Source organism: Eurypyga helias, unplaced genomic scaffold (assembly GCF_000690775.1).
Source record: "Eurypyga helias isolate BGI_N326 unplaced genomic scaffold, ASM69077v1 scaffold22722, whole genome shotgun sequence".
NCBI classification, from domain to species: Eukaryota; Metazoa; Chordata; class Aves; order Eurypygiformes; family Eurypygidae; genus Eurypyga; species Eurypyga helias.
Window position 1 is genome coordinate 33,906 of NW_010236879.1, and position 20,669 is coordinate 54,574.

General features: G+C 46.1%; 1 protein-coding gene across 1 annotated transcript in view; it reads left to right on the top strand.

Moving 5' to 3' along the window:
* The window catches only part of LOC104506338 (rap guanine nucleotide exchange factor 1-like), a 50,272-nt gene extending 32,593 nt beyond the window's left edge, over window positions 1-17,679 (top strand). Inside the window, exons 3-9 of the mRNA XM_010147261.1 lie at window positions 4,345-4,523; window positions 7,674-7,830; window positions 12,822-12,910; window positions 13,303-13,455; window positions 14,912-15,035; window positions 16,280-16,463; window positions 17,057-17,679. Coding sequence (XP_010145563.1) covers window positions 4,345-4,523; window positions 7,674-7,830; window positions 12,822-12,910; window positions 13,303-13,455; window positions 14,912-15,035; window positions 16,280-16,463; window positions 17,057-17,679 — 1,509 coding nt within the window. The remainder of the gene's footprint in view (window positions 1-4,344; window positions 4,524-7,673; window positions 7,831-12,821; window positions 12,911-13,302; window positions 13,456-14,911; window positions 15,036-16,279; window positions 16,464-17,056) is intronic.
* Window positions 17,680-20,669: the final 2,990 nt, after the last annotated feature.

Below are 20,669 nucleotides of genomic sequence, written 5' to 3' on the forward strand. Positions count from 1 at the left end.
CGGGCCTGTCGGAGTGTTATCTCCTCGGCTGTTGTGACCTGGTCATTTAGGCTGGGGCCTATCTCTGCAACAGTCCTGTTGTGGTCAGTTTTCAAGTATAAATCCAAGCCAAAAATTAAGAGCAGGTGAGGTTATTTGTGATAATTCAGAATCTTTCCCAGTTGTTGTTGAAAGTCTCATCCAATGTGCAGCACCAGACATGCAAACTTATGTAGATTATCTCTGCTGAGGATTGTTGTGGTGTTATTGAGAGCAGGCAGCAAGATAGGGTTATCTTGTGCTGTGTGATGTGCTTAACACCCAGAGAAGTCACTGCAGGCCTTCCTAGATGTTCTGCACCATCAGGTGGAAGGTGATGAGGCTTTTATTTCCCATGCTGTAGGGGTTTTTTTCCCCAAGAGGCTATGGATATGCTTTCTAGGGAGCTGAGCACTTTGCATCGCTGACTGCCATTAAAAAACGTATCTAAAAAAAAAATCTAAGAGGGGTACTTGAAGGCTTTTAATTCCAATGATGTTTCAGGGTGGTATATTGAGATAATTTAGAGGCCTTCCTTTAAAATTACATGTGACCACACATTAAATAAATCAGAAAATGAAGAGACCTTTTCAAAAAGCTATTCTACAGCAAATATATATTGCCATGTTCATAATAGGTGAAGTTTTTGCTATTCTTCCTTTCCTCTGAAAAACAATGCAAGAGGATTTGCTGGTAAGGCATGCTGAACATGTAAAACCATTTTTATGTATGGATTGGGATCTTGTCAATTAAAAAAAAAACCCACTTGCAATAATTTTTATTGTCATACGTGATTGTTGAAGCTGTATGCATTTTTACACTGTGAAATATTATTGATTTCTGGCTCATTCCTTATCTATTTTAATAGTTACTGTCCAACTAATAATAGGTTGGATGTAGTCAGCTCATTAGCTTTGTGTGGAGGGAGTGAGGAAGAGGATATGCCTGGATTGTCACCGGATTCTCTCAGTGGAATATAAACATCAGTTGACAAACAGGAGGTTTTCTGTCAAAGACACACTTGATCCACCAAAAATCATCCTTTCCTCCCTCTTAAGTACTTCAGATGCTATTTTTATACTCTTGAAGTAGATAATCACTGTAGAGCAGAAATAGCAATACTGAAAATTACTGTAAAATCACTGCGTGTAACCTGAAGGTTATGCTCAACCCATGCAGACATCATCTCCTCCTCTTCCCCTTTATTCCTAGCTGGGGCAACGTAGGGGAGTTTTTGTCAGAGCCTCCTTTTGTCCCCTGGACCCTGTCTTTGATTCTTATCGTAGGGCGTATTGTAGGAACAGTAGTGTCCTTCAACACTGTATGCGATGTTATAATAGGTTTTTCACTGCCAAAATGGGGGGGGGGGAAAGGGACTGTTCCAGCTTTTGTAATCTGGTGTATTCTGTGTAGCTCGCTGTAACCATTTCTGGGTCAGGTGTATCTCATAGGTGATGCATTTGTAATGATTATTTAAGGGAGAACTTCCCAAATCGTGTGAAAATACCTAAATGTGTCAGGCATGAAGGGAAGTGGAGAGGAGATGCTGTTTTGCCTGAATTTTGGGCATTAAATGAGATAAATTTAACAGGGAAATGGGTGAATCAAGTGATCCTGCTGCTCTAGCAGCTCCTGCAGTTACCGGTCTCTCTCGCTGGGCTAAGGCTGGGGCAAATTCACCGCAATTGGAGAACAAAATGAGAGATTAGTTTGGCTACTCACTGCACCCCCCCGGAGGGGTATCACTGCATGTTTTCTTTGGCTTTAGAGACACAGATCCACAGAGTGGAAGGGGTTGGAAGGGACCTCTGGAGATCATCTAGTCCAACCCCCTGCCAGAGCAGGATCCCCTAGAGCAGATCACACAGGGACAAGTCCAGGGGCTTTGGAAAGTCTCCAGGGCAGGAGACTCGCCCACATCCCTGGGCAGCCTGTTCAGGGCTCTGGCACCCTCCCAGGGAAGAAGGGTTTCCTCGTGTTCATGCTGAACCTTCTGTTTTCCAGTCGATGGCCACAGCTCCTGGTCCTGTCGCTGGGCACCCCTGAGAGGAGCCTGGCCCCCCCTCCTGACACACTAAGGTGCTTCATCTCAGCAGTTTTGTGAGGTGTCGACACTGGAATGTATTGACATTCACCCACCCCCCCTGGGTTACTACTCCTTTCTCTAGAATCATCGCTGCTGTTCTCAGGCCTCGGAGTAGAGCGCTGAACACCAGGAACTGCAGCCTCACACAGCCACAGCCGACGTTTCTGTACCTGAGCTCTGCAGCAAAACCTGCAATCCCCCCGGGGCTTTCTGTCCGTCCTTGTGTGCACGTGCATACACACACGTGTGGTGCCTTTGGACCCAGAAAAGGAGTCATAAAATGTGCTCCTACAGGATTGTCACCCAAAGGGCTAGCAGGGAAGTTGCAAAAAAAGGGCCGTGTCCCAAACAGTGTCTGGTGGCCGCATTGGCATGCCTTGATGTGCTCAGCGGAAGGATTTGTGTTTCCACTTGTCGTTCTCGGCCCTGAACTCTGAGTCAAGCCCATCCCTCCTCTGTGCCAGGAGAGTGTTTAAGCTATTAAGTCGCAAGTCTTTGTACAGGGCACTTGTTGAATGAAATACATAAACAGCCATCAGAGCAGGAACTCCAATCCACGTTTTTTCACTTCTGTTTGAGAGCTCTGAGCACCGGGCCACAGTCATACTCGCTCAGGGAATATATGGGTTCTCTCATCCCCCAAATGTGTCATCATGTAAGTGCAAAACCTTCATGGGAGGGACTGAGCCCCTCCATATCCTGGAATAAATTGTGCAGCGGTGAGGGCACATGCCTGAAAAATGGGAAATGTCATTTTTGACATCAGCGAGTTGTCAGGGTGCTCCTCAGCACGGGAGTTGAGGGTGGCTGTGAGCTGCAGAGCAGAACCTGAGGTGCCTGGCAAGCAGCGCTGTCACAAGTGGAAGCAGCAGCGGAGCTTGGGCACGTCCCAGATGAGATGGAAAATGACAGGGTGGTTTGCAAATCTTGGGTTGGAACTTAAAACTTCTAAAGTTGGAGCTAGAAGGGACTTGGGACTCTAATCCTTTTATGCAACTAGCCCCAAATTACTAACCAGTGCTGCCTATAAACTCTTCTTCCTAAAACCTTTTGGGCTGCTGGCCTGATTTTGCAGAAAAGCAGCAGTTTAACAGCTGACAAGAGTATGGGGAGCATACAATGCCCACAGGTCATTAATTCTTGAAGCTGAATTTACTGAGGAGATAATGGATGAAACCTGACTCTGCTCAGCTCTCTGCTCCTTTTCTAGCAGTGTTCAGTAGTTAATTTAAATCTCACTTAGGAACTATTTGTGGCATTAAAAGTCCTCCAGGCATACTCTGGTAAAGTTTTTAAACATATCCCTGTCCAGAATGCCATTAAGATATCATGTATCACTTCTGAATTTCCTCTTCTAGTGCTGGTGGTGGCATGGAAGTTGGTGACCGCAACTCAGCTTTATTCCAATGAATTGTTCCCTTCTGTAACATTCATTCACTGATGCCAAAACTTAGTTTTTACAGTCTGTCCCCCTGGAAAGCATGCGAGTTCCCTTGTTCTGGCAGCACCACAAAATGACTGATCGGAATGGAGTTTATTATTTGTGAATGGAAACACCAGACTGTAGCCCACTTGCATATGAGTAGGCATACTGGAGTTAGCAGAATTACTGGGAATAGTAAGGGTGAACATCGCGTATGTCAGTGAAACTGTCAGGGGTGGGTACAAAAATGGAGGCGTCTGGTTGGGTTGTTCTGCAGTTTAGAACTTTTCTGATTGCGGGCAGGCTTTTTCCTCTTCTTCTCCCTCCCTTTGGCTGACCCACTGTATTTACTGATTGAAAAGACCTTTTGAAAGTGAGATGTGCTTAAGGTAAAAGGCTTTTGATCGCATCAGAGGGGCAACTCTATTAAAACCAGCAGCTTCCTTCCTGGCATTAGCATTACTATCTGCACTCAGTACATTTTCTTCTTTCACCCTCCCAGTTGGGCATGTGGGTTTCAAAGCAGTGCCCTTCACGTCGTCAGCAGTGTTCATCTGCGCCTAAAACTGATCAAGATTAGCCTTCAGTTTGGAATGAACGTAATTCAGAAGGTTAAAGTGTGGGTGCAATTTTGCACTGACTGTTCTTTTGTAAGAGCAGTAATTCAGTTTCAAAGTGGTGGTGGTAGAGGGGGTTTTCTCCAGTCTTCAGGGAATGTACCTTGTTCAGTGCCACAGTACTTCAGGTACGTTAAAGTAACCCTGCCCTTAAAAATCCTCAGTTTTAGGTATCTCTCTGCTTTTTTCCTCCTCTTTAGAACGTGTCGTGGCTGGAGGAGAAGGAGAAGGAGGTCGTCAGTGCATTGCGCTACTTTAAGACTATTGTGGACAAAATGGCAATTGATAAGAAAGTGTTAGAGATGCTGCCAGGCTCAGCGAGCAAAGTGCTGGAAGCCATCCTGCCCTTGGTGCAAACCGATCCACGCATCCAGCAAAGGTGAGTTTCCTTGGGTTTCGGGACTGGGACAGACCAGCACGCTCCCAGCTTCTTTCCTCCATGTGTCTGAAGAGTCCTGTCGTGCAGGAGGCAGGAAATGCTGCAGTGGCTAATGAAGGGACTGCTTTTTTAACTAATTATGTGACAGTTTTCAAACATAATTTAAAAGCTGATTCCCTGCTGCGAAGAAGCCCGTGCGGTGGAAAGATAAAGCAAATCAGAATTGTTTCTGAGGGGAGGAAGGGCTGATTCTTAGCATAAACTTGAAAATTCATCATTTACTAGTGGGACGCTCTCCTCAGATGCTATACTGTTTCTGCAGACCATGAGTCCTAAAAGCTAACAAATCCAATAGCTTGTACCTGAAAAAGAGTTTATCTTCAGGGTAATCCCTTTTTGTGTTCAGTTTATCCGCCCTGATGCTAGAGAAGACTGAGCTGCGCTCGTAGCTGCGTTATTTGATTTTACGGGATCAGATAGAGAACAGAAGTAAACAGATGTACTTCAGTAGATTAACCAGCCCAAGTTCGTTCCTGTGCACTCTCAACAGATTATTTGTTTTATCTTTTAACAGATTATGTGTATTATGTTTTAACCAGTTAGACAGTGGGTTTGAAGCCAGAAAAAAAAAGTAAAAATTTGCCAAAGCAAAGCTCAGCATGGATTATAAGAATATGTGGAGTTGCCAAGCCATATAGATATAGCTGCTGCTCATCCCACAGATGCTGGAGCAATCAATTTACATAAAACAAGCAAACATCGTTGGAATAATACAGAAAGAGCAAAATTAGCAGAGAAAAGCACAAAACCAGGCAGAGAAATACAGGTGTTTGGTTCCTGAAATCCTGCCCATTTTTGTGCTGTTCCTATATCTTTTCCCATTAGGTAACTCCAAAATTTTGGTTTCAAAATGCTTATTTCAGTTCAGGCACAAGAAAGGTTTATAATATGGTTGAGACAGCAGTAGGGTGCCACGTATTTTGGAAACAGAGATGCTTAGCTCTGGTTAGCCCTAAGGCATAGGCCAGGGTTGTATCTGACAGTAGAAAAGGAAGGAGACAACGGGTGAGGATCAGTGCTGTGGCTGGGACAGGAGAGATCCCATTTAGGTTAGCTCTGTAGCACTACAAAGAGCAATAGCCGTTGGAATGGGAACGTCCATCAGGCTTCTAGATACAAACACAGAAGTTTCTGCAGTTGCTATCAGGTTTCCCACAGCCATTAAATTCCTGACAAGCACCTGCTTTCACATAATAAAAGAAAGAATGAACTTTCCCTTTACACCAGGAGAACATGTAAAATGTCAGCAAATATTTTTAGGGTACAACCCGTCATCCTTTTAGTCACTTCCTTTGATAGGTGCATACACTGGGTGTTTGCTGGGTGATTTTTCCTTCCAAGGAAATAAATATCAACTATGTGGTCTGCAGCAGCAGCAGGATTTCAGACAGTTCTGTTCTTCAGATTCCTTATACCCTCTCTCTTAGTAGTGAACTAATGCATCCTTGACAGCTGAATATCCATATTTACCCATATAAGCAGAATTTTCATAGTCAGTGGAGTCCTCTACATAGTGATAAGTCAGTCTTGCTGGAAACGGTACGTGTTACAGCACAGATCCCACGTGTATGTCCTGCCTTGTTCAGCCTCCCCTGAAAAAGGCATTCTCAAAAAGCCATGTCCTGTTGTGCCTACCTGTGCACTTTATTTCTTGGGAGTAGTGGCAGGACACAGAGGGGTGATTCTGATAGCACATCCCCTTCAAGAAAAGTGAGCAAGGCTTGTGTCAGTGTGGAAGAAAGTCCTATAATTATTGTCGGACTTCTTTTTGCTTTAGGGGAAGCATTTGCATCAAGGAAAAAAGTAATTAAATCTAGCACAAAATGGGCTTTCAATTACCGCCTCCTTAGAAGGAAGCAGACTGAAGATTAATGGCAAAGAAATCAAAGCCTTAGAAAGAGACGGGGGAGGGCCCTATTTAGGAAATATCTCCTACCAAGCTAATTTCATTTGAAATTAGAACAAATGGCAAGCAGCATGTTTTCAAAAAAAACCCACCAACAACCAAACAAAAAAGTACTTGCCATTGTTTGTATCCCCCGGTTGTAACCTGACAATAGCTCTTTCCCCACTCCTGCAATCCTCGTCACCTGAATGATCTCGTTGAGGCTTGTGGGCTTGACTGTTCTCACAGATAATTAAATTACTGGAGCTAAGCCAGGGTAAAATGGATACGGAGAGAAACGGGAAGATTTGGAACACTCCTATCAGTAATGATTGCAAGATTACACCTTCTCTTATCAGCTGATGGTTTTGATGCAGTTTGAAATTGGTTTAACTTTCCAGAACGTTGCCGTCAGCAGCACTGCTAACGCACCTTGGTTAGGGATGAAGTAAGTGTGTTCAGAATGGCCAGGAACATGCCTGTGAGCACTGTTGTTACAGTTAACTTCTATTTAGAGTTGTCATCCTTCCAAAACTCTTTTTTTTAATTTTCCCTGCAGAACAATAGCTTCAATTCTGTTTCTCATTAAAAACCAAACAAAGCAACACCCTTCCTCTTCCAAACCTGAAATTCATTCAGTTCAATTTCTGTAAAGAAGCAGGTTTTAATTACGTGTTTTCAGGCATTATAAACAGTGAGGAAATGATTTGTAAAGGAATGAATACAGTCAGCTCTCAATTATCCAAGATATTTTTGGGGAGAGTTAATAAGGAAGAAGGAAATTATAGATAATAGTGAAATAATATAATTTAGACTTACATACAGGACTTAAATATTTTGCCTTTGAAGTTAAGGCATGAGATGGAGCTGTAAATTAAAATGGAAAGCGTATTCTTTTTAGCATTGCTTTGTTAACCTGTAGCCCAGATAATTCCTTCTGTTAATGGAGAATGAACTGCTGATCGTTTGTATTGTCATCCCATTTGGTGCTGGGGAATGGGAGAGCAACTGCAGAGCAGGAGGAACTCAGGCAGGCTCTCTCACCTGCTGCACACACATTCTGAATGCCAGAGAGAAGAGGAGAGCAATCCCGTTTTTATCAGTGTGAAATGCACTTTGGATCAAGCACTCTCCTAACGTTTCATAGTATCTCCATAATTTGATTTTGTTCTTTTTTTCTCAACTGTTTCCTCCCCTCTGCCCAGTTCTGCCATCTCGTCCTGCTATAGCCGTGTGTACCAGAGTCTGGCCAATCTAATTCGCTGGTCTGATCAAGTGATGCTGGAAGGTGTGAATTCAGAAGACAAGGAGATGGTGACAACAGTGAAGGGTGTCATAAAAGCTGTTCTGGATGGAGTCAAGGTACATGAGACAAATACTGTAAATTATATTATATAAAGTATATAATTATGTATTTTTTAAGACATCTAGTTGAAAGAAATTTTTAAGTGCAGGTAAAATATAGATTCTCTTCTTGCCTTTAATAAATTACCTCTTAAATCAACTGCTCCATGAGTGGAATGATCCTGCTTGGAGTGGAATGATCCTGCTTGGAGTGCTGGTTAAAGACTAGCACAAACAGTTTGGCTACTAGTGTGCACTTCTGAAATGCTCACCCTGTCAATTGACCCATGTCAGTTAGAAGACAGAGTTTGTATATTTTCTGTTTAGGCAAAATACAATGGAAGTGCTTCCTGTCAGTGCCCACAGAGAGTCAGACCCCAGCTCCATCCCTTAACATACGTTTCAGGGGATTTGTCAGTGGTACATCACTGCTCTCAGCAGTCGGACTAGGGTGTGGAGCAGGTGATGAGCTAAACTCAGTTTTATGGAGATGAATTTTACATAACTAATGGAAACATTTAACAGAAACCTTTATGTCCTTTGTGAGACCTACTTAGAGCGTTCCCTCCCTGCTCCAGCTGGGGAAAGCTTCCCTTCTCCCTCCTGCTAAGCTTGCGGTACCCATTATTTCTGTTTCCCGGGCTGGTGTCTGGGCTGATGGCAGTGGAGCCTGTTCATTCGGCTGTCCTGTCGCTGCAGCTCAAACTTCACTTGACCTGGGCTCGGGGCATCGGCGGAGAGACCGCCCTATCTCCTGGCATCCTCATTTTGGAAATGGTAGAGGAAGTTAAGCCTCTTTCAGCAGCAGGGCTGAATCTAGAGGGGAATGTTTAGGCCAAGCACAGAAGGAAAGTCGGGGTAGTGCTTGGAGGACTTCAGCAGAGGTTTCACCTGCACTGGTGTGTCAGCAACAGGCATCTTTCACTGCACTCCAACTCAGATGGGTTTTTATGGAGTGGAGATGAGTGCAAAAATGAAGTGGATTTCCCAGGCTTTGGATAGCACGTTTTCAGGAGTCTTGGTGTGGGGTTTGCGTGCTCTGAATCTCTCTTTAATGTTACTCAAACACAGATACCAAAATCTGCTTACTGAGCCTTTTAAACAAGTATCTTTGAAACAAAACATTCCCATCACCTAAAGAAGACAGATTTTCCAGGATTACTTTGCACAATATGTCCTTTAAGTTTAAGCTCCAGATTTGAAAAGCAAAGCTGGTCTCAAATTGGCACAGCAGGATGGAGAGAAAAAAAGAGTTCAGCGTCAAGTCTCAGCTGCTGTTAGTGTTGGAATTCAGCAGGCAGCAATTTGCAGTACGTGGAAGTCTGCGCGCTGGTATCTGAACTCTAATACCAGCGAACAGCGAGACAGTTCGTTCCGTTACCAGTTTGTGAATCTGCACAGTCCTGTGGAGAGCCGTGTTATCACCAGATCCTGCACAGAGGTGTGTACTCGCATTGCATGGGACCTGGACACCCTCTGTCCTTTCACTTCAGGCAGCAGTTAAACCTCGGGTTTGGGAGCCGTTGCCTGGCTGCCAACGCAGCGTGCCTGCGCGGATGGGTGGAAGGGATGGCGTGCCTGCTCTGCCCGCACTGCCAGCCAGCCGAGGCTGAGCGATGGACGCGTGTCCCTACGCTGCTACGCCCAAGCTGTTAAGCGCTGCTGAGCAGTGGGGCTATATCAGTCTACTTTGTTGTTAGACTGCAAGTTATTTTGGCCTTCCAGTTGGAGCTGACTTAGGTCTGGCCAGCTCGGAGCATGGGTAGAGCAGATGTGTGGCTGTCTGGGTGGCTGCAGATGTGTCTGCCCATCAACAGGTCAGCATTTGGAAGCGGCGTGTGCTCGTTTCCTGCTGCATAGCAAGGAACAAGGTTTATTTTAGAAGGGCCAGGCCAGCTTTCAGACCTGGAAGCAGAACTGAGAAGTTGGATACTTCTCTGCTGTGGAGAAGCCTTTTTGTTTTTCTGGCAGATCACACAAGATCCACTTCCACATTTCAGTGCTTGCTTCCCCCTGTATTTTCACAGTTGGGCATAAAGGAGTCACTTGTTCTTCACTTGTGTTATGTGCCGTTTTGATCCAGGTTTCAGTGCCCTGCTAGGCATATAGAAAAAGAACAAAAAATCACTGTTTTGATTACGTAACATCTTTAAAATCCATCTCATTTTGGAATTTCCAGCTTGCTGAAGTAGCAGAAGTTTGTAGAGAAGCTTTAATTATCTCTAATTACTGCTGGAGGAATCTCTGTACTTGCTGATAAGGAATAACATAATGTGCATCTGGCTCGCTTGCGTGCTGATTGCCTCTGTGTGTACACTAAAGGTCTTGGCTTGATTTTCAAGTGCAAGTTCTCATTTTGGGGTTAGTAGAGAGGAAAAAAAGTCAGGCTCCAGGGAATCTGGTGATACTTGTCAAAGTTTAGGAAAAAAGTGATCCTCTCAACTACTGGCAATCATTTCTCGTCTGGGTGTCTCTGGTGGGAGGCATTCTGGGTGGTTTTACAATGCTTTGAATCATTCTAAAGATACTTTTGAGCCCAATTGGATTGTTTTTCTCCCCTGTTGTAACCTACACTCCCATACGGTGGACAAGCCTGTGTCCATTACAACTGGCACAGTAGGAAAATGGAGCACTTCAGGCACCAGTGTCAGGGGCCGTTGGGCGCTGCTGCCCCCAGCGCAGTCGGCAATGCTGGCCTTGGCGTGACTGAAGGTGCTCAGCCTGGTGAAGAAAGATGAGGAAAAGGACACGCTGCGTTTTGGTCCCACAGCCCATTCAGGGGGATGTTTAAGGAGTACTTTGGTTTTGGTTTGAATTCCCATGCATTTTATTTCTCTTACTGTGCCCTTAAAGTGTTGTCTGGAGTCGCTGTTCTTGCTGGAGAGTACCCCATAGCCCCACAGGGTCCCACTCGGGGTCTGTTGAAGTGCATGAGAGTCCCCAGAAATCTGGAGTTTCCTTCGGCAGTGGGAGCTTGTCCAGAGGGCGGGAAGGTGGCAGTCCACTGTGTCACCACTTGCTCCTGACGGTGACTCGGAGCACAGTGCCAGCTGCTGCCAGAAGAGTCAGATGGTGTCACTGTGTAATTTCCAAATGTTGTGATTTACAGAAAAGCCTTGTTTGGAGTTCATAGGCTCCCGGGTCCTACAGCTGTTTCCTAGCGATGTTCTGTAAACTTCATAGGGGAATTTCTAATGTTTAAAAGAAATACCAAGTTTTTAATTAAAGATTGGTCATCCTGAAAGAGAAGATGAAACAGAGAAAAGTACATGTTTTTAAAAATAGTTTCCATTGAGTCACTGGGGACACTCAGCAGAGAAGTCCGAGGTCAGTTCGGTGTCCCTGTTACCACTGTAGTTCTCCTGTGACTGAAGGGCCTTAACCATCTTCCTTTTCTACGTGCTGTGTAACGTACGTGGCCACAGTGGAGCTGACAGACTGTCAAAGCCCCTGGGCTCTTGCTCCTGGATGCAGAGTATTTCCCCACTGGGGGATGTGGCCCTCGGCGGGGGAGCTGCCCCGGCGGGTTGGCAGTGGTCAGCTCGGAGTGGTGCTTTTTCTCATCAGCGCGCTTCCCAGAACGTGCTGTTCCTTGCCAGGACTCTTGTCCGTCTGTCCCAGACGGGAACATCTTCATAGCATTAGCCCACACGGACATCTATATGTGCTCTGTTTGTGCCCTCTCACCCTTCCCCACATGTGGGATTTTCCAGGACAGTTTCTGGAAAGCTGAGTGTTTTGTCCTGGTTTTGGTTGACGTGGTGTACATTTTTTTTTGAGCACAAGCTCATACCAAGCATGTAGGTAGAACATGGAAACCAAAATCAGCTGGGCTGGACACTCGGACTGCATTTGCTGTCCTTTGCCAGACTTCTTTATTCCTCTTGTGCCTGTGTTGACCCATGGAAGTTCAGCTTTAAATAGAGCCTCATATAAAAATACACGAACTAGAGTATTTAACTTCCTTGGAAGAGCAAGGACGATGACATTCCAGTTGCAGTTACTGCGTTGAGAGCGCAACGACAGTTGTTTCCAAGCTCAACAGACATGGACATGAAGATGATACTGGAATGATGACACTGCACTCATACTGTTTTAGAAAAATATTAAAAATTGATCCCATATAGTTTCCTTTGCAGAATATCCTGGGAATCCAACACTGTCAGCAAGCACTGCCACTTTTCCTGCCTGTAAGAGGGCATCTGTTTGCGAGCAGATCTGTTTGTTGGCCTCGGACATCCATAAAATGTTCTCTCCGTCTTTCTGGCGTGAATGATTATTGTTCTGACTGCTGGCAGACTTGTAGTTCCAGATTATCTTGCCCTTATCTCTTTATCCAGAGCCTTATCTGCCCATAACAGATACACTGCAGGAGGTCCTTGAATGATGAAGGCCTCCATTGCTAACATGCTGAAAGATGGCTTCAGGGGAAGCAGGCCTTTCATTAAAGGTGTTCACTATTTAATTTGTTGTTGGGCATCTTACAGAACACTTGCTTTTTGAAACAAATACGTACTTCTTATTAAATAATTGCTTTATATTTTATAATTTTTTTACTGGCTAGGTGAAGTACTGCTCTGGCTAAGACTTTTTTGTACTTATATTTGTGTATGTAAAGTCAATTTACCATTATCAAGGGTGTTGTGGGGACTGGAAGTCATTTGTGACGCTAGAGGAAAGAGGAAGCACAGCAAAAAGACACATATGTGGGTTTGTGCAGAATTCCCATAGGGCCAGGGTTTATGAACTTAACTCAAACATGGCTAAACTACCGATTCTAAACTAGTGCAGGGTGCAGGCTGCTCCTCAGAAGCAGTGCTGCGTGATGTGTGCTGCTCTGGACTAGGCTTACACCCAGCTCAGCTCCCTCGGTGTCCGTGCCATCGTCAGTCCATAACCTGGGTAAACAAGAGTTTACTACGGTCGCATCCTTTCTGTCCTAGGATGTTGGAGTGCAGCATTCAGCAAATAATGATTATTCTTTTTCTCCTCTCCTCTCCATCCGTCAGGAGCTGGTCAGACTCACGATTGAAAAGCAGGAGCATCCCTCACCCACAAGCCCAGTTAAACCCAGTTTACCAGCATGTAAATCTGACAGGTGGGTCACTGACAAGGATTTCTTCTGCGTGCAGGACTGATGTACAAGGGATAGTTTCTGGCTACTGAGAGTTGAATTAAAGCATTCAGTTATTCTTCACAGAAGGTAGTGTAGTGTTCTTTATGTAGCCACATCCATTACAGTGGGACCACTTGAAGATAACAGTGTATTATGAAAGGGAAGATACCAAAATCTGGCAATGAAACATCGCTTGGCCATGACACATTCAGATTCTATTCTGCATATACCTGCAATTCCACCTGCACATGCAAATTCTGCCTTCTGCTGTAGGTGCCTCTCATTGTATGTGATTTAAAACAGGCATTCATCTGTCAGCCTGCTGCATTCCAACAGTGTTTTGTGATCTACAGTCTGTGTTCTGCTTATTGCAGCCCATCGGAACTTCCCCTTACAGACCGAGAAATGGAGATCCTCAACAAAACAACTAATATGACTCAATCCAACGAGCTATTGACTGACTCCATGGATGAAGAAGTTGCACCTCCCAAACCCCCTCTGCCTAGCATTCGTGTGGCAGAAAACAGGTAATACCGGCCAGCCTGCTGACTGGAGAATTCCAGTGGCTCTTACCAGCTCCTTGGTTTTTAAACAATCCTGGCAAAATGCACACAAGAGAGGTCATGAGGAGGGGTAGCGATGCCTCTGAATTTCCAGTCCTCTAGAGTAATTATTCCCTGCTCCTGGGCTCCACTCATGACTTGGTGTTCTCTCTGTCTTGTTTTGAGCAGTAGCCTTCATTATCTGTGTTTTACTTTCCTCCTTTTTATGTGAGGATGGTGCTGTGCTCTGGGATCCCTGCATGGCAGGCATCACATGAAGGAGCCCTATGATAAAATATGTGAATCCCGCGCTCCACAGCAGTGTCCTGTGCTGTTGTACCCCGTGGGGAATGTTCTCAGACCCTTGGCTGGCAGTTACTGATCTCCCCTGCACCTCCAGGTAGTTCTGCATCGCTTTTATCAGCTTAGGAGTGAAAGGAGCCAGTGGTGTGTGAAAAAAACCTTTCACTTGATTGTTCTTGGCCTGTTCTACGAGTAACCACATGAAGGTTCCTATGCTCTATTTTGAGAAGGAAGAGAAAACCTCCAACTTGCAGCTTTTTGGTCTATGTGTATGATGTTTTTCTTCTCTAGTACTGGTGCTAGTGGTGGTGTGAAAAATACACGTTGTGCTAATTTGAAAATGCAGCATCAAGTATCGGTGTGGCTGGGGAAAAAGAAAAAAATCACGTTTCTGTGTATTTCACAAATTCTCATGGGTTATATAAATGCTTCCTGATAGGTTCCAGGAACAGAGTGTATGTGCTCTTGGGAACCTCGTGGGCTTGATTTTTACCAGAATTGTCTGTCATTAGAAGCAAAAACTAAAACTGCAGTGGTTGCAGTCTCACTCGTTACTGCTAATGGGTGTAGTTGAAACAGATAAACGCCTAAACGTGGTGAGAGCAACACTGACCATCCTGTTCCCTGAAGTTTACGGGGAGAGTAAAAGGGTCAGAAAAAGAATTTTCCTCTCCAGTACATTTTTGAAACTGAACATTTTTCAAACCTGGAAGATTTGAAAAGCAGGGACTTCAGTGAGTGGAAATAATATTTAATATTATTTAATCAACCAAATAATTGGTTGGAATAATAATCAACTAAAACATGTAATTTGGATTTTCACCACTTCTGTTCAGAAATAATTGCCATGCTAACTGGCTCCATTAAAAATAATTTTTAAAACTGCAGTTGTTTTTGTTTGAGAAATACCAACTCTTCTCCAGCCTTAAAAAATAAATCACTGAATAGGACCTTCACCTGCGAGAGAATTCTTGAATTGATGCTTGTCAGTGAATAGCTCCTGGCCAGCGTTAGACAAGAACCTGTGAGCTTTGAGCCTGGCAAGTCCAAGGCTTTCTGGAAAACAAGCTTGTGAAACCTCTGAAAGTCTTCTTGCTGGAGGAGTAACGGAAGCATCCACGCCTGTTGTGTCTTGCAGCCCTCCACCAGCACTGCCCCCCAAAAAACGGCAGTCGGCACCTTCCCCAACCAGAGTGGCGGTTGTGGCCCCCATGAGTCGAGCCACCAGTGGGTCCAGTTTACCTGTTGGAATCAACAGACAGGTAATGGCGTAAGCCCGTTGTGGAAGCCGAGGGGAGCGGGCTGGGACGTGCAGCGAAAGCTCCGAGAGACGCTGTGACCTGCAGCCGCGCGGGTCCCTGCACACCCCGAACAGCCCTCTACAGGAGAGCTCCGGAGCGGGTTTTAGTGGTGGAAACATCAGTATAATAAATAATGTGAACAGCCTAATTTTTTTTTACAGTGCTGTTGGATTTAATTAACAAATTACTACCAGCTTTGTTGCCCTGAGCCGTAGCAGTGTGACGATGGAAGCGGTTGAGTGTTGCTGGGTCGGATGGACCAGCGGCTGGCGGAGCTTGCCGAGGTCTCACCGGGGTTTACTGACGGGCCAGGGGGTGTGTGCCGTGCTGAGATGAGAAGTCTCTATTCGTCCCATCACAGTTTAAAACATCTTTTAACGCCAGCAGTGGTTTGAGCAACTGCTCTGGCCACTGCTGGTGCTTTGGGGAAATCTGTGACTGCCCTGTAGGAAAAAACAAAACCTTGGGACTGCGTTAACCATATTCCATCGCTGGTGCCAGTCTGGAGCTTTGGAGGTTGTGAATGACTGGGCTTCCTTTATGCTTGTAGGAACTTACTAACTCAGCAGCGAGGACCCAAATCGTATTAAATTGCACCAAAATCAGATCTTCTCCTCATCCCCAAAGCTTCAGCTCTGGCTCAGCTTGGCTGACCCAGATAAAGCTGGGGTTGTCCTTCAGTTCCTAGTACAGTCACACTGAGGTGGTTTTGCAGGAGCGGAAATACTTGAGGGGTTCACTCGCAGGCTGATAAGCCCGAGGTAATTTCCAGAATAGAAATGTGGTCATAGGCACAGAAAGGTGTATCGCACTGTGGCTTGTTTTCCCTTTGCATGCTCCTAAGCTAACCAAATATTTGCTAAAGCCTCAGTTATTTAATGAGAAATCTTGCAGGCTGATTACCTGGGATCAGTGTCTTGACGAGCAGTTCTCAGACGCGTGTCGCGGTGAGGAGCTCGGTCAGCTGCACAGCATCTGCGAACACGTTGTGGGTCGCAGCACGTCCTGCCTGGACACATTGCACAGAGCTCCCAGGCACAGGCCCTTGACCAAATCAGGGCTTTTCTGCGGGCCTGATGAGCTTGTCTAATGAGAGAGGGCTGGCAGCACCAATCCTCTCCCCTCCGGCTTTTCTTAACACAGCTGTGGGCTGTTTGCTCCTTGAGCCGCCAAGAATGATGGTGATTTGGGTTTTTTTGCTTAAGGATTTTGATGTTGACTGCTATGCCCAGAGAAGGTTGTCGGGCGGAAGCCACTCCTACGGGGGGGAATCTCCTCGCCTCTCGCCGTGCAGTAGCATCGGCAAACTCAGCAAGTCTGACGAGCAGCTCTCTTCTCTGGACCGCGACAGTGGTCAGTGCTCCCGCAACACAAGCTGTGAAACGTTAGGTAAGCGGGGGGTGTCCGGGGAGCCCCCATCACTCTGGTCTGGGAGCTGTCTCAGCTGTGATGCAGAAGTAAATGGATTGCACTTGCAACTGCCATCCTGTAGCTGCTGCAGGCGGTTCTGTGCAGAATTATGTCCTGTCAGGTAGGAAAAAGCCCAGGGGAATGTGTTTCCCTAGCTAGAGATGATTGTGTTCAAACTCAATTTGGCTCTCAAGTGGAATGTTTTGTTGATTTCAGCCTTGTCTGCAGACCTCAGTAGGAAATGGCAGTCCTGGCAGACCAAAGCAATGTTGTTTCTATGTACTAGGAAAGAAAATAAAAATGTAAATATGAAACATAAATGATTTCTGCAATGATTTACATTCTGAATTTTTGTTATTCATTTGCTAGTGTGAAGAAATAATGGTAACAGTTTTGTTAAGGCTGGACGTTACAGAAAGCGTAGCAAGATGGTCCCTGCTGCAAGGAAGCACCACTCTGATTAAATGAACTGATTAATTAACTGATGGAATGGGAGGGGCAGAACTGAGAAGGGCTAAACCGTAAATGAGAGAAACTAATGCATCATTTTCCTGTTCCCTCTGTTTGACCAGATCAATCGGATCACTACGATCCAGACTACGAATTCCTGCAGCAGGACCTCTCGAACGCTGATCAGATACCGCAGCAGGTGCCAGGTATCCTCAGCCCGTTGCCAGAGTCCTTGGGTGAGTCTGGCTCCCCTTTCCATGGACATGCTTTCCAGCTCCCACAGGGCAGCTCTCCTCCACTGGAATTCTGCAGCCTCTCGGGAGCAGTGCAGCCAACAGAGACTCCTCCAGCCTTGCCAGAAAAGAAGAGGAGGAGCGCGGCCTCTCAGACTTCAGATAACTCAGGCTGCAGGGTCTCCTATGAGAGACACCCTTCCCAATACGATAACATCTCGGAGGATGACATGCAGAATGCAGCGTCTGTTCCATCAGTAACCTTCACGCCGTTCGCTGCTGTTTTGCCTTTCCAGCAAGGAAACTCTTCAGCACCGGTTGAATTCATTGCTGACTTTGCTGCTCCAGATTCTAACAGTGACCCAGAGAAGCCACCACCTCTGCCAGAGAAGAAAAACAAACACAGTAAGCAAGTTCTTGTCTTTGGGTTTTACCTTTCCCTTTCCTTGCAGTTGGTGTACTTTTTTGTACTAAGTAATGGTGACCCCAAGGTAATGCCCCTGCTTATGTGAGGCTGAGTGTCAAAGTCAGTCAGTGTCAGCCCTTTGGCAGGGAGTGACTCTTGGAGCCAGGGACGATCCAGGCCCAGGGGAGCTAGCATCACGCAGCATCTTCATTACATTAATTGCAGTGAGACCATTCCACTTCTCCGTTTACCTGAGGTGACTCTTTGAGGCAGTCTGCCTTCCAGATCTTCTTGGTTTTTCCTCCCTTTTTATGTCTATTCCTTTCCCCCTGCCCCGATTTTATGAATGTTTTCCCACTGCAGAAAAAAATTGGGTACTCTCCCAGAGCTCAGAGAAAGGGCTGCTTTTCTGTCCAGCCCCAAGCATTGCCAGAGCAGTTATTTGGCAACAGCAACACAGTCACCCACACAGCTGTGCAAGACAACACTATTAACCTAGTGTCCATTACTGCTGTTTTGCTACGGGATCTCATTTCCCTTGGATGCCGAAGAATTTCCCGCATCGTTAAAATGAGCGGCTTCTAAAGGCAAAGGCTCGCCATCCCCAGCCAGGCTCCTGGCACACCAGTACTGACGGCGACTCGAGCTCACGACCTCATTCTGATTCCCTTTACGCTCAGGGCTGAAAACATGTGAAACCTCTTGCCAGAAGAGCAGCCATACTGATCTGTCAGGGAAGGCAGCGGACCACATCGTGCGATCCAGCAGATGTTGGTTTACTGGCTTGCTTTGCAGTTGCCTGAGAAGGTAGCACATACAAGATCTGGATCAACAGTGGTGGGTTGTATGGCTGGCAGCCCAAGCGAAGAGCTGATCCGAGAGTGCTGAGTTGGCCTGCTGACTCATTCCTGCAATTTATTGGCTTGTTGCTGAGATAAGGTGGAAGTGAGATCGGTGGTCTGTCCATTCCTGTGGCAGTGTGCTGGACCTGTCCCTCCGTGCATTGGCTAAAAGCGTTTCCATTAGTGGTGATGCAGAGGCTCCTTACTGTAGGATCAGGTCCCCGTGGGCGCCCCGAGTGACCAGTCCACACCTGTAACCCTCTGGCATTTTAATCCCAATGCTTAACCCACCTGAACGTGAGGGTCACCGTGTCCCCATACTCAGGAAATCACTTTTGTCCCTCTCTGGTAAGCAATCAGTTAAATGACATTGAAAGCAGATAAAAAGGAGCCAAGATGTTTGTAGGCAACAGGAAGGGGATAAAAGCTGGCGCGGGGCATAGCCAGGGCTGTTTGTTAGGGTGCTGCTGGTCAGAATACTTGCCTGCAGTACCCGCTGCAAGGGGCTGTGATGCAGAGGCTCCTCACTGTAGGATCAGGTCCCCGTGGGCGCTGCGTATTAGTAACGAGGGCTGGGTCCGGGTGGTTTGACACCACGCAGGCTGGGATGGGTGCAGGGAAATGCGCCTCTGGACACGTAGGCAGCGTTAGTAGGGGGAGACGCCTGGCTGAATCTTGGGTAAGAGGCAATTTGACAGCTGAAAGAGAGACCTGGGCGGTTTGCTTTTCTCTTTAAGCCTTATCTCTTTGCTTTCTGTTATCATATGAGATGTCAAGGAGTTAGTTACAAACAATTTTAAAAGCTGTCTTCTCCGTTACTGCCCGTGCACACCTTAAACCTCAATACCGAGGCCTTGCATGTGAATTTCCTTTGATGTTAGAATAGAGTTAATTGTCATCTGGCACTCTCAGAAGCTCTTGGAATATTGACCAGATTGCATTGTCAGGAAAGGTAGAAGCTGTCAGCTAATGTGTTGTCAGCTTGGGTGGTTTGATAAAACGTCCTTGCTGCAAAGCTTGTAGTAGTATTTGGGCTGCTACCCAATTGCTGCGGGTTTTTTAATTGCATTCATGTGACACTGAGAACTTGTTTTAGATTGTCTTTACTTCACAGTATATCACACCTCAGATCTGTGGTTGTTAGTTTTACTTTTATTTTCAACATTAAAAGGGCAGTAAAACATTACTCAGGCTGCATGGTAGCACCCAGGACTTTTTTGCCTGGAGGCTGATGCAGGTAGATATTCTTGTGTAATCACATCGGTGAGGCAGTGCTGCTTCCACAACCCCAGCGAACTCCTGGGATCTGCAGGAGATGCGTGAATTTGTTTTGAAATATCTGGAACTCACACAGATGGGACTTGGTCGTAGTCCCTTTGTGGGTCATCTTTTGGTATGGTCTTTTTCTTGGTCATACACAACAAATTCTGCTCGAGTTAACCATGGATGTTGCTGCGAGCTCTGCTCAGAGGGACCTCCAAGGGTTGACTTCTGTATAATTTAAAGAGAGAAATGATAAGCCTTTTAGTCTGGCATGAATTACTGTTATTTTGCTGTGCTGTAAGAGTACACGTGACTGCGCTAAGGGCAAATTACTTCAGACTTTTCTGCCTGAGCACCAGCACCATGCTGCTCATGTACAAGACCCGGACCCGGAGCAGCTTCTGCCATGAAGAGCCCAGAGTTAGGAAAAACAACATCCTTCCCCCAAACAGCTCGCACACTAGAAGCGAGGCACTTCTTCACGTTTCCCTCCCTGTCAGTGGAACCAAATGCAGCCTGCTGCCCTGTGAGCAGCTGGTGTTTAACTGAGGAACCACGCTGAGGGCAGTCTGGGCTTAGCCAGAGGATAACGTGAGCTCTTTGAAAAACAGCTTTCCTCCCCGAGGGGACAGCAAAGGCTGGCTTACTTGACCTTGACTTCTCCAGTGAGTTGATGTGCAGTATAGCTTAAGAATTTCCATTACTTTGGCTCTTGCCCAGGCACACAAATCTGTTGCACTTGTTCAGGACCAGTTGTAACACAGGCTGCTGACGCGGTGCCAGGAGTTGGGCTAGACCTTCACGGGGTCCTCCACCTCATTGGGATGGGCCTTAATGCTGATAATCTTTCAGCAATTCCTTGCAGACTCCAACAACCACTGGTCCGAGGGTGTTTTCCTGACAAGAGGTCGCTTGCCACTTTCCTCCCGCAGCCAGGCGGCTGCTCTCCCTGGCTGCACAGCAAGCTGAGTCATAGAATCATAGAACAGTT